The sequence below is a fragment of the Larimichthys crocea genome, chromosome XIII (assembly GCF_000972845.2).
Source record: "Larimichthys crocea isolate SSNF chromosome XIII, L_crocea_2.0, whole genome shotgun sequence".
Classification (NCBI taxonomy): Eukaryota; Metazoa; Chordata; class Actinopteri; family Sciaenidae; genus Larimichthys; species Larimichthys crocea.
The window spans coordinates 17932444-17945189 of record NC_040023.1 but is presented as its reverse complement, the minus strand read 5'-3'; the positions used below and the strand labels follow the sequence as shown (position 1 = coordinate 17945189).

General features: G+C 39.6%; 2 protein-coding genes across 3 annotated transcripts in view; both read right to left on the bottom strand.

The window, feature by feature from the left end:
• The window catches only part of pals2a (protein associated with LIN7 2, MAGUK p55 family member a), an 11052-nt gene extending 2065 nt beyond the window's left edge, over positions 1 to 8987 (bottom strand). The window contains exons 1-9 of one of the 2 annotated variants that reach the window (XM_019255101.2): positions 8697 to 8987; positions 6418 to 6502; positions 5761 to 5885; positions 4952 to 5070; positions 2758 to 2910; positions 1981 to 2136; positions 1525 to 1752; positions 400 to 531; positions 118 to 220 (exon numbers count right to left, since the gene is read on the bottom strand). In XM_019255101.2, coding sequence (XP_019110646.1) covers positions 118 to 220; positions 400 to 531; positions 1525 to 1752; positions 1981 to 2136; positions 2758 to 2910; positions 4952 to 5070; positions 5761 to 5791 — 922 coding nt within the window. In that variant the 5' untranslated portion in view covers positions 5792 to 5885; positions 6418 to 6502; positions 8697 to 8987. The remainder of the gene's footprint in view (positions 1 to 117; positions 221 to 399; positions 532 to 1524; positions 1753 to 1980; positions 2137 to 2757; positions 2911 to 4951; positions 5071 to 5760; positions 5886 to 6417; positions 6503 to 8696) is intronic. The other variant, XM_019255102.2, reaches the window with a different exon arrangement.
• An 886-nt stretch (positions 8988 to 9873) lies between these two features.
• LOC109141255 (peptide YY-like) lies at positions 9874 to 11092 on the bottom strand. Its single transcript, XM_019270877.2, has 4 exons — positions 11026 to 11092; positions 10642 to 10824; positions 10453 to 10542; positions 9874 to 10074 (listed from the first exon to the last, which is right to left on the bottom strand). Coding segments are annotated over exons 1-4 (300 nt in total). The 5' UTR covers positions 11028 to 11092; the 3' UTR covers positions 9874 to 10049.
• Between the last annotated feature and the right edge of the window lie 1654 nt (positions 11093 to 12746).

Genomic DNA, 12746 nt, shown 5'->3' with positions numbered 1-12746 from the left:
AAAAAAAAAAAAAAAAAAAAAAAACTCATGGTGGTGCTAAAGACAAAAGTGTTCTGACTATCATAATTAAACAAGAGTAGCATGGTGAGAACTTTGTACTGAAGAATTTGTACTGACCTGTACCAGAAGTATCCAAGTCTCTTCTTACAAAAGCTTTCCTCTTCTCCTCCAGGAACTGACTGGGGATGAGCCCAGTGGCTCCACCAACAACTTTGCATGCCTATATGGAAATCAGAGTAGTTGAGAGACGCTGAGAGATGATTGAGTTATATATGTGCATGTATCTGTCACAAACATCTTTTAAGTTCATCTTCCAGCTTTCGATAGTCAAGTGTTCCACCCCACGTTTAGCTGTCAGCGCTGTCCTTCACAACAGCTGAGCAAAATGTGCCTACTCACCTGCCACCAGTTGGGGTCCTCCTTGTTAACCACATGGAGAATGTCTCCCTTGGAAAATGCCAAGCCTGCCTCTTTACAGGGGATCAAGTTGTCTGTGGCCGGATTATAGTTGAAGTGTGGCTTCAGATAAACCTACAATTAAGAGTGTGAACAAGATATCAGGCAGTGAAATTATACAGCTTATGCAACAGGATTGCAGCAATACTTTATATCCCTTAAATTATGTAATTATAATTATTTATAATTTGAATAAAACATTTTTTTATTATCTTGGTTTATAAATCCTTGAACAAATGTCCAACAGCTTTTACAATATAAATGTTACACAACTATAATGAGTTAATGTATCATCATATTCATAATTTAGTTTTTTTCTTAAACAGATTTTATTGTCTGCTCTGCATTTGTACTTTGTAGGCTGACTACAACCATGNTCTTGGTTTATAAATCCTTGAACAAATGTCCAACAGCTCTTACAATATAAATGTTACACAACTATAATGAGTTAATGTCCATCATCATATTCATAATTCAGTTACATTTCAAGCTCAATGATTTTATTGTCTGCTCTGCATTTGTACTTTGTAGGCTGACTACAACCATGAAAAAAAGGCCAGTGTGAGAAGTCAGGAAGGTTTTTCACCAAACACAATGAAGTGATCAAAATAAAGTTGTTGACATATTCATCATATGTCTATAAAACTCTTAACCATAACTGTAACCTAACCAGCACATAACCAAACAGTATTAGATTATCTGAACTTTCCCGGCACAAAGGTCAGTGTCTGACATAACCCTAAAAACTGCTCCACCGTGTCAGCTGCTGTGTGTGTCTGTTACTGTAAAAAGAAGTGTGTGTGGAGTGGGGTGGTGGTGGGGGTGATCCAATGAATAGAGTAGTGTACGTCCCAGATAGTGTGTGGAGTGTTATTAATAGAACCTCCCTAGGCTCAATTTTCAGAAGTCTGGCATTTTGAGATCACCCAGGTCAGGCAGCTCTCACCCAATCCCTGACAGGTACAGGCCTGTATACACCTGGACATACACATCAACACATCCTGTATTCTGACACACTGGTTTCCCCCACAGGAGAAAAGCTTCAAATGCAGCCTCCTCTTTCCTCACCTGTGGAGGTGCCGGTGTGTTTTTGTAGCTGGGCAACACCTTGAGTGTGATGCTCCCACTGCAGTCCCTCAACAGCTCCTGGAGTTCATGGGGGTTGCTGCCAACCTCACGACCGTTCACCTCGCGGATTATGTCCCCTGTGTGCAGCATGCCCTGCCTGTCAATCGAGCTGCCATGCAGGATACGTGCGATCACCATCTCTCCACGCTCCACGCGGAACGTCACACCCTGAAACAGAGGAAGAGTCATTTAGTGCTGTACATCTGCACTTCATAAATCATACAGGAGGTCTGTTTCATAGGCTTGGTTGATGTGAAAGAACCAAGTCATGTTGAGTTACTCTGAAAAACTCAGGTCAGTAAAAGAGAACAAGTGTAAAACTTTTAACAGCCTATCAGGAGTGTCACATGTTTCCTCTGTAGAGCTGTGGTTGATTTAAATGGCTGGCTTACTTACCAGTGGTTCTTCAGCTTTCTTCTGGATGCCAATCATCCTGACAGCATCAGCTGACATGAGTGAACCTCCACCTCTCACCGTGGCATCGCTGTTCACTGCAGCGTGGGGCATTTCATAGCACTTTGCGGCCACTTTATCATGAGCCTCTATCAAAGACTGAGGCAGAAAAAAGAGGAAAGAGAGAGAGAGAGAAATATAGACATGACTTAGACAAAGTCTCTGTACTCTAAGATATCTTTAAATACATTTCAAACACCTTTTTCTAGGAGAGACAAACACCACTACTACGTGGTTCATCCACCCTGATATGAACAACTGACACTAGCACTGACATCTAATCATGAAAGCGTGAAGACATAAATTACTTTACAGTACACATTCCTTTATATAAAAAAGACACCTTTATGAGTGCATCAACAGATGACAAAGTCATGTACAGAGAAGAGAAGTCAGTATGTTCTTACCCTAGCAGTCACAACATAGAGCTAGCATTGGTCAGAGACTATAAACTGCAAGATTCACTGAAACAGTAGGTGACACAGTATTCTCCCCCTGACTTTACCCACATAACTCAGGCTGCTATTGGCCCTAGGAAATACACCCCCACCCTCCCATGTTCCAGTCTACAAGTGGTCGAGAATATACCGGGAGCAGGGCTGCCTGACTTCCACAGCTGCCGACACTTCAGAGAATATTAGGAGTGGTTAGTGTAAAAACCCTACTGACATCCACAAACCCAGAAGCAATTGTGGACAAGAAGAATGAGGTCTAAGATACCTTAAAGTGAGGCTCCTGAAGGATTTTGGCAAGCTCAACAACAGCAGCATCTTTTTCTCGCAGGTTGTTGAGGGAATCCAAGATCTCTGTGACCAGCTGAACATTATCATCCCGCACGGCTTGCAACTTCACTTCCTCAAGGCGCTCATGAGCCTGCACACACACACACACACAACAAACAAATTGCCACTTCATCTGACTGTTTATAGAGAGCTCGAAACAGAACATAGACAATTAAATGAAAATTAACCGTTTTATTTGTGCTAGTGTTGAAACATGTGGTTATGGATACAAATCTTGATTTTTAAAAACAATCACATTGAAACAATACATTCACTGTGTTATGTGAATTTTAAAGAAAAACCCTTGAATAAGGAGGACCGGATTTAAAGTATCAAAGTTTAAGTTGAATTTATTATTCTTGTACAAGAAGGAGCATTTCACAGTGCAACACACTAAAGGGGTTAGAGAGAAAAAGGCTCCCTGAGGAGCTCTGACAGTTGGTTCTTATACATTTTCCTAAAAATGGGCTGTCTCAACCCCTGCAAATTGTTAACAGACAATTTGCATATATATCATCTAAACGGTTTTCTTCAATATCCCCTAATAGGTAGCCAGTATATCCCCAATCTAAATGTCACCTCTCTGACCTGTCACTGGCCCTCTGTTCTGGAATTCCTCTATTTATACATTAAGCTGAACTTTACCCTGCCAGTCTCAGCCAAACATTAATAAAGGAAAGTGCCCTCAAGACATGTAATAAATAGGAACAAACATTGTATAATTTAAAACATCTAAATAGCAGTGTAATCCTATTTTTTATATATACACTGTATCACAATAAGGATTCTTGGAAAACAACATCTTCTTAGTGGCTAGTTCATGACACAACAGTGGGCATTCACAAATGTTTTTTCTCCTTCCCAGCTATTCCCTTCATGTAAATCTTGTTCCCTTGTCCTAAGGCAGCTGTCGTCCCCTTGGCTCAAATTTATTCACTTTGGTCATTCCGGAAAGTGTTGGACAACTTGAGTATGAAAAGCATTTCACAGTGAATTCCTTCACCAGTTGCAGGCTCACAAGAAAAAAGGTAGATAGACATGATGGATCCCTGAAACTAGGGTTCAAAAGATGGAAAACATATTCCTTCATGGTAATTCTGTATCTCAATATTAATGTATATATCAATATAATCAGGTGAGAGCCTGTTTCGCTATGTTGGTACTACTGAGAAGAGTTTAACACTCTGCTGTCAGCTTAGTTTTATCACATAGGCAAATGAGATCATATAATTAATCCTCAACTGACATGACACAAAATAGTTTCAGGTGCTGCTATTGTTGTGTCCAATAACTGTATGTCAAATTACAGACACCATTTAAATGCTAACAAGTGAAACATTAATGCATAGTTAATCAAACTCTGTGACACAAAGATGAAGTCGAGAACAAAAAGGAACATCTAAGGAAAGCAGTGCTAGTGTTAGAAATGAGGACAAGAGCTCGCCTTTGTGACAGGTTTTCTATAGACATCATTCTATTCATAGATACAGTAGATGAACCCAATGACCTCAATCTGCGTTGGAAACTTTGTTCTGTTACGTAAGCCATTTGTTCATCATGCTATCAACCTTTTTAAGTTATGTGGAAAATTGATTGTACTCACTAACTTTTGAGTGAAAATGTACAAACTGCAGGAGGTATGCAGATCAGATGCTCTTCTAATGACGAGCACATTTATACCAGGCCAGGAGACATTTCCTCAAAGTAATTTAAACCTTGACACCGGAACAGTGGGCACACTGCAAGATTAGATAACGTCATGGGGTAGCGCGTTACAAGATGCTGTTTATTCCTGGGTACATGTGCTTGTTCTAAAATTGTGTTCATTTCAGAGACAGACAGAGATCGTCCTTATCTAATTCTCCCTCCAGCGCACAATAAAGGTTTGCCTGTTTCCTACCCGATTGAAATTTGTTGTTGAGCCTCGTACACTGTACTGAACAGTAAGTCATCAACTCGGACTTGTGGTGACATGTGACACTTATTGCACCTTCATTTCCTCTGGTTCACAGTGACATTTGCTCCTCCTTTCGACTATAGCTAGAACCTGATGACCCGCTAATCAGATTGCAGTTTGTGTGTGTGTGTGTATGTGTACACAGAGTAGTGATAGGGGTGAGTGTGGGTCTTACCTTAGCAAGGGAGCGGACGATGGGGCTCTCCATAATGCCTCTAAGGAAGATGAGATCAATATCTTTAGCTCCTGTGCCTGATGGCAGGTCTTTCAGGTTGTCCAGTACCTGCTGCATGGCTGAGGGAAAGAAAATACATGTCATGGATTGAGCTAGCAGAATGGCAAACACTCTCTTTACTTCTTTTGAGCTTGCAAATTACCATTTTGTGAATGCAGGCAGATATTTTAGTGCCAGTAACAATGAAAACAATTTAAATTGTCATCCAATGAAAAAAAAAAAAAAACAGACAACAAAACAATGTGACTATAATAACAGGTTACGGGACAAGAATGGGCCGATTCACAGAGAACATCCCTTATTTCCACTGCAGCAGCAACAACAACAAGCACAGAGAGTCACAAAGAGATTGTTCTACTAACGGATCTGCCTTGTAGAGACGAGAAACTAAAAAATCCTGACACATGCAGCTAGTAGTTTAGCTGTGACACAAAACATGGGTTTGTAGGAGAATAAGCCTTGCCTTAATTTTCCTTTAGAAGTAGACAGCAAACTGAGATCCGACAGGTCAATTCACAGAAACCAAAACATTTGGCTATTTTTGCAAGTACATCATGTGGTTTTGTTTTCCTGTGTGAGGCGATTGTATTTCACAGAGGGACACAAGAAAGATCAGAGTGTAAACACCCACACAACTATCTCTAGGCAGTGGGCTCAGTACCATTCAAATGGTAATGAACTGTCACATTTTGCACACAGCACTTTAACAGTCCCAGTGCAAAACATGAGTTAGGACTTTGACAGCTTACCTGTGCCAGACTTTGCATTGGCCACAGTCATGTTTAATATCCCTCAGCTCAGGACGGTGAAACTCTCCTAACACGGTCAAAAGCCGCCCAACTGCCTGCTTACAGAAACCAGAGCAACTGGAGGGCTGGAGAAGGTAGGAAACCCACTCGAGTCAGTGTACTGTGCGCTAAGATCATCATACCGTACAAATAATGTCATGAAATAAACAAGCTGACATTTACTAACATGTTGCTGTTGAACAAATGCAGACAATGGCTCGAAGCAAGGGGCACAAAATAGCACAGAAACTGTTTGTTTGTTCGTCCTGGTGGTTTATGCGCATATTAGCACAGAGGGCAAGCGGGATGACAAAGAGGGCCATTGAGTGACAAAAGATGGGTCTTGCAATCTTCTGGCTAAAGGTTGTGCCAGTCACACAGAGGGAGGCCTCTGGGGACTCTTGTGCAAACATGATGTCCAAACACAGTGAGGCAAAACAGTCCTACCAGTGCCTTGTGGGTAACTTGACAAACAGAAGTATGGGCTTTTTGAGAATAGACAGCCCCATTTAACTCTAAACTGTGAACTGTATAAACATCATAAAAGCAACGTTGTAGTCCATGCACCCAATGTCAACAAAGAGGCAGGTAATCATCAAAACGAAACAAGAGACTCACCCACAGACTGTGTTCAAATCATCAGCGCAGCACTCCAACACGGAGCCCCACGTCTTCTACAATACACTCATCTGGTACCTCTGGACTGAAGAGAGAAAGGAAAGCAGAAAATTCTCACATTATTTTTAGGATATGGTAAAAATAAATAAATAAACTGCTCGATGTTTAAAGCAGCTCCAGCAGGTGAGTGAGCTCCTCTCTACCCCAACGTGCCCCAGACTCAGACTCTCTCCTGTTCATTCAGTAGTATTGTAATGCAGCAATTATGATTGGTCAAGCCAGTCACATGACCAATGTCTGTTTAAGGAAACTCATTACTCCAACCAAGTCAGATAAAGCTCAGCTCGGAGTGAGACTGTGGAGTATTAATTACGTTGGGTCGTTTCAATTTGTGTGGTCCATAACACCAAATGACACGACAAAAAAAAAGTGATATGGAAAGATTAAAATCATGATGATGTTACATATGTTGGGCACTGTACCAAGTGAACACTTCTCCTTAACGTCTGAAGGACAAGTTTTGTAGGCCAGGTCATCACTGCAGCACTGCAGTGCTTCAACATTTTACCTTCAAAGAACTGTAGCTTCTGCAGCTCATAATCAGCTACGCACGATAATATTTAGATGATCCTTAAATAAAATGTCCAACCCGATTTCACAGACTCACAATGAAAAAAGTCTTCAAATTGTTGTCATTATTTGTCCTTACTGTCCAAGTAGTCTGTTTAGCATTACAGACAACATATTTTATGAATAAATTATCTATCTATCTATACTAGAGCTGGATTAAAGATGATTATATCTATCTATCTATCTATCTATATATATATATACACATACATACACACACACATACACACATACACACAGATACATACATACATACACACACATATAAGGAAATTTGTGTTTGGCAGATTATTTCTTTGTTGTAACAATACTTGTTGGCAATAAATCTTATACCAGTGGAAAGCGTGTTTGTTTAACTTTTAAAACGGTGCCACATTTTTAAAAGGAACATTTGTGGGATGAACAGCAGAGCCGAGTATGAGTGGTTGCGCCCATAAAAGATTTTTGCCAAATCTTCTCCGACAATGCAAAAAAAACCATCTTTTCTTTGCTGTTGACTCTTGTTTGGTGGATTGAAGAAACAAGACATGTTGGCAATTTAACAATTTATTCATTTAACAAACAGGAACCTCAGTGGCGTGAGGAAAAAAAAAACATCCACAGCCACAACATGGTATGAGATTTATTGCCAGGAAGCAAGAAACAGTCTACCAAACATGAATGTCCTTGCTTTTTGTGCGTAGTTTATAGGACTATAACATTACTGTAGCTTATTGCAGATGTATCAGTGTCTGTGTGATGGGAAATGCAGACATGCATTAACATGGGTGAACTTAAAGGAGGCCTACTGTATAATGTCATTATAAAACTATGTTAAGCATGTGTCACCGGGCTGCAGCAGTGTGCCTTATCTCGCCTGTTGTCACCCACTTTGAGCACTCACGAGTTAGTTACACCGCCCAGTCCGTTACTTATCAAACACATGCACGAGTTAGTTACACCGCCCAGTCCGTTACTTATCAAACACATGACGAGCGGCCAGGGGAGTGGACGCTGGGTGCTCATGGTGGAAGTTAAGTTCCTAACCCTAAAATCACGAAAGGACACTTTAGTGACTTAGAGTTAAACCTAAGTTTAACCCACAAAGAAACGTGCTGTCGAGTTAAAAACGTGGTCTTAAGTTTGCTGTCAACTGCACGCGCGCTGGGCACGTGTAACCACTTGGTAACCAAAGTTACGAAAAGATAACTAGCCTCTGTGGCTAATTAGCGGTAGTAAACTGTGTTTTTTTTAGTGTCAGCATATTTATCAGATGTTATTTGAAATGAGTTCAGCTACATGCTGTCAGCTCCTTGTCCCGGTTTAAGTCGGTGCTAGCCGCTGCTAGTTCGTGGCTCATCTACAGGCATGTTAGCGAAGCTAACGACTGCTAACAAACGTGTTTTTATCTTTTACAGCTGGCAAACACCAGTATATGTTTACACTAAAAAAAACAGCAGAGTTAACCCAGCTGACGTCTCTTGTTAATGTTGTTTTTGTTCCGCAGTACTAGTGAGGCATCGTTTGCTGCAAGTCCGGTCATTAGCCAGCAGCTAACAGTGATATCATGCGGCTTCAGACAGGCTAGCTCACGTTAGCTGCTGGAGAAAGCGTCCCGTGATGAGACTGCTGCTCGAGTGTCGTATAAAAATGAATGAATGATACATTACCTGATTTAATCCGTATCACCCAGTCACGCTTTCGTTCTCCCCTTCATTTCAGTGTCAGTCCGCAGATCACTTGCTCAATAGTAACTTGTTAGTGTATCTCCAGTGTGCTGCCTGCCTGCGCCCCTTCACTCAGTTCCCCTTCCAGACACACAGTGCTATGCTAATGACATCCAATGCCTTTCAAGTTATAACTAACCCACTGAAAACCCACCCATATAATTCACCCTGACCTTGACCCTGAAGGAAATACTGATGTGTTAAACTGAATTCATGGCTTAATCAAGCATGAATGTGAAACAACCCTATAAGCATAAATGGGAAATACCCTCTGGCTGATTTAATAACACTCACTGCTATATTGTAAACTGACAGCCCAGCATAACTATTAGGTCACCCTAAATTTAAATATACCATAGTCCTTTGACCTGGCTCAGTTTTTCTTGAAATGTGTATCTGTGAAGTTGAAAAATGTGCCAAAGTAGGTAGAAAACAGAAAGCTGTACTAAATGTCTTCATTGTCAGGAGGAGTAGAGGACCAGTAATAACATTTCCCTCTTGCAAAACATGTCATATCAATAGTTAATATTACATTTTGAGGATATACTTACCCTATGAGGAAGATATTGCCGTAGACTTTGCTTTCATTAATGGCACCTCTGATATACTATACTCACATCTGGTTGCACATAATCTCATTTGCACCACCCGTAAACAGGTCAGCTTGAAGGTCCAAGCACTATCCCATTCACCAAACCTCGTTATTCGACTTCACTGGAGCTTCTTTATAGAGAACCAGATATGCCAGCATGCATATTTAAAAGGAGTAGTAGTTTTGGGCCATGTGTTATTACAGAGTTAAACAAATAGTCAGTGTTGCGTGATTCCCTTTTGATGTATCCAGGTCACTTGATAGGATTAAACTGTTAATCTGTTTTCGGGCAGGGTGCAGGTACATCTCAGCAGGCTTGATTTAACAAGCGAAATAACAGGACACTGGTGTGCTCAATTTACAGCTAATTTCTATTTTACACTCCCCCAAATGGAACTGGGAGCAAACATGAATTAAAAGCAATTTATTTGCCCTGATTCTTAAAATGTTTAGATGCTCCTCCACCAGTAGAGAGCACTGTTACTCTATCAGTGCATGACACACATAAGCCATTGTTCAGCATACACAATGTAGATAGGCAGGCATAAAATGTGTTTTAGAAGTAGTGTCAACATTACAGACCAAAGTGTTTGCATTACTCAATGTTTATTTCACACAGCACAAATTCATTACATGTCAGTAACAGAAACGGCAGCAGTTTTGTGATAAAGCCAGCCTGGGTGTGATATGACAGCTCAGCAGCATCACCACAGTGGCAGCTCATCATACCTGCAAACATGAGGAAGTTACAAATAAAGCAAGAATGTGTTTCTGGCAAATATTAAAACCTGTAAAGGATGTTCTCCTTTTCACATAAACAAGGAAGTACATCAGAAACATATCTTTAAAATTAAATACCACAATCTTATATATCAACATGTCTTTGGCAACATTATCAGCTTTACAAAAAAAGTATGGCTGTTGAATTGAATTAGAACTAAAGTGTATGCAATTTGTATTTTAATTTTTTTTGGGTATCTTATTATACATATTTTGTCATGCAGTACTATAAATTGGGTAAAATTGATGCAGCTAACACAAATGAGTAAAATCAAAAAAGCTTTACAAAATATACAAAAGGCAACGTAGCACTTAAAAATAATTTACCTGACATAGTTTGATCCTGGAATACTCTCAGTGCTCTCTCTCATCAACACATCTGAAAATACTGTATCTGGGGTGTCTCTTTTTCCATACCTGCACATCACAAAGAGTCACAAGAAACAATATACTTCATTGCATGTACTTTCACGATTTTCTGAACCTACGGCATTTTATAGAAGTTCAAGAACTAACCTCTGTCTTGTAATGAGATTGATGTAGTGTCTTAGTGCAGAATAATATTTGGCAAGCTCCTCAGGCGGTGCACCTTGGCGGGGACCGGCAGGCTTGGCTGGATATGCGTTTATGCCAGAGTGAATACAAGCCAGCAGGCAGAGAGCCAGAATAGTCAGCGACATCACAGTGCTGTAGCGAATCCTGGATCACAGGGAAAATTAGCAGTCAAAATGCATAATACAAAAATCAGCCAACAATGTCATGATGCCAAAATTCAGAAATAAGAACTCCATATCGGATTGATAGTCCACCATAAAATCTGCTAGATCCAATATTACTTGCAGACTTTCAGTCAGAAGTGTGCCTTTAGGTTAAAAGGTGACAAATAAAAACTTTGCTTACATTATGATGTAACACTTGAAAATACTGCTGTCGTCTGTTTTCTTGCTGTTCAAGCAGCTCTCACAGATTCCCAACATTGCCCGTGTTTTATAGAGTTTGTCTCAGATGGGGAGGGAGGGTGATTTCTCTCATTTTTAGGGTACTCCTGAGAAATATCTACTGCCTCATTAGTTTTGTATTTTCTGAAAGTCTAGACATTGAGCTAGTCAATTAGATTATGACCAATTAGATCTACAGCATCCACAGCATTAGATTCATTAAAATATTAGGTATTTGACTTAGCAGATACCTGTTCTCTAAATTTTTTTATGTAGATTTACTTTTTTAACTACATTACAAAGTTAATGCGTGCTTTGAGGATTTAATAAATCTTGAATTACATTAGAAATGAAATTTGTGTTTTTCAACTCTTGCAGAAAACCTTGAGTTTAATTAAAACTGACACAGGCACACATAATTGATTCATATCAGTGTATAATGTAGTTAATTTAAATGTCCTTGTTTCCATGGTACATTAAGTCCACTAGGATGAAAAGAGTATACTTTTGTCCAAAGAGAAACTTTAATTATTGTAGAGTGTATATGTGGAATGATGATGTTAAAGTACTGGCACAAGCAGAGACAAACCTTTATGAATTTAGAGAGTCCACTTAAGAGTCACAAGCAGCAAGACAAGTCTCAATAAAACTGATGATGTGTAGCTTCAAATGGCTTATGATGGTCTGTTGTTTTCACATTAAGTTGAAATACGTTAAGCTTCCCCAGGTGTTTGGAAAGATAACGTTTCGGTTTATAGAGAAATGCAGAGGGGGGTCTTCATCAAGAAACAAAAACATCCATTAATTTAATTATGCATAAATAATCTGGTTTATAATCCAACTGTTGGAAGTAACAGAAAGCACAGCTATAGTAATTTTTATTACGTGATGATAAAAGTGGCCTCTTCTGCAGGGCCTTGGTATATATTAATAATACTTACTTGTTGAAGACTTGAAGGACAAACTTGCTTCTAAAGTCTCAAACTTATTAACAAATGGTGTAGATGTAATTCCATTGATTCTCTTAGGATTGCTTCTCATGTCTACGTGAATGCAAAGCACAATAACTCCACTTTAAACACTACTGCTTGACACACATTTGTCTTAAGGCAGTGACTACACCATTTTGGCCGTACCAGCAAGCATATTTCCAAATTACACCAAATCCTACAAAAAGGGCAGTAAATCGTACAAACCCATACATTTTCAATTCCACTTGATAGAAGGCACAAAAAGCTTTCAGAGCCTAAATGGTAAGATGACTTTAATGGCAACCATTTTCTTTGAAGAGCACTCTACTGAAATTTGACAGTAGATTGGTACTAGTTGTTTCCTGTGACAGTCATATGAGAACTCCACTCCAGAGTCTTTTCAGGAAAGGTACGCACAAACTAAAAACCTTTCGGTTACACACCAACCATCTAGATGTTTTATGCCAGAACTTTCAGCAAGAAAACATTTGAATACAATGATTTCATTAGACACCACACAACAAAGAATGATTTTCTTTACTCCCAACCTATCTATAAATCTGTTAACATGAATGCTCCAAAATTTCGTGAAAGCTGAAATATTCTTTCTCTGTTCCTCCACAGCAGCAGTTTCCATGTTTGCAACAACAAAAACAAAAGATATGTAATTATATGTTATTATTATATACTGGTCAGAACCATTCATCACCTT

What these genes read in the sequence shown, in the direction of transcription:
- LOC109141255 (XM_019270877.2), bottom strand. An exon ending in AATCTCATTACAAGACAGAG is followed by an intron (nt 10,543 to 10,641) that starts GTTAGTTCTTGA and finishes TGTGATGTGCAG; the next exon opens with GTATGGAAAAAGAGACACCC. An exon ending in CCAGGATCAAACTATGTCAG is followed by an intron (nt 10,075 to 10,452) that starts GTAAATTATTTT and finishes TCATGTTTGCAG; the next exon opens with GTATGATGAGCTGCCACTGT.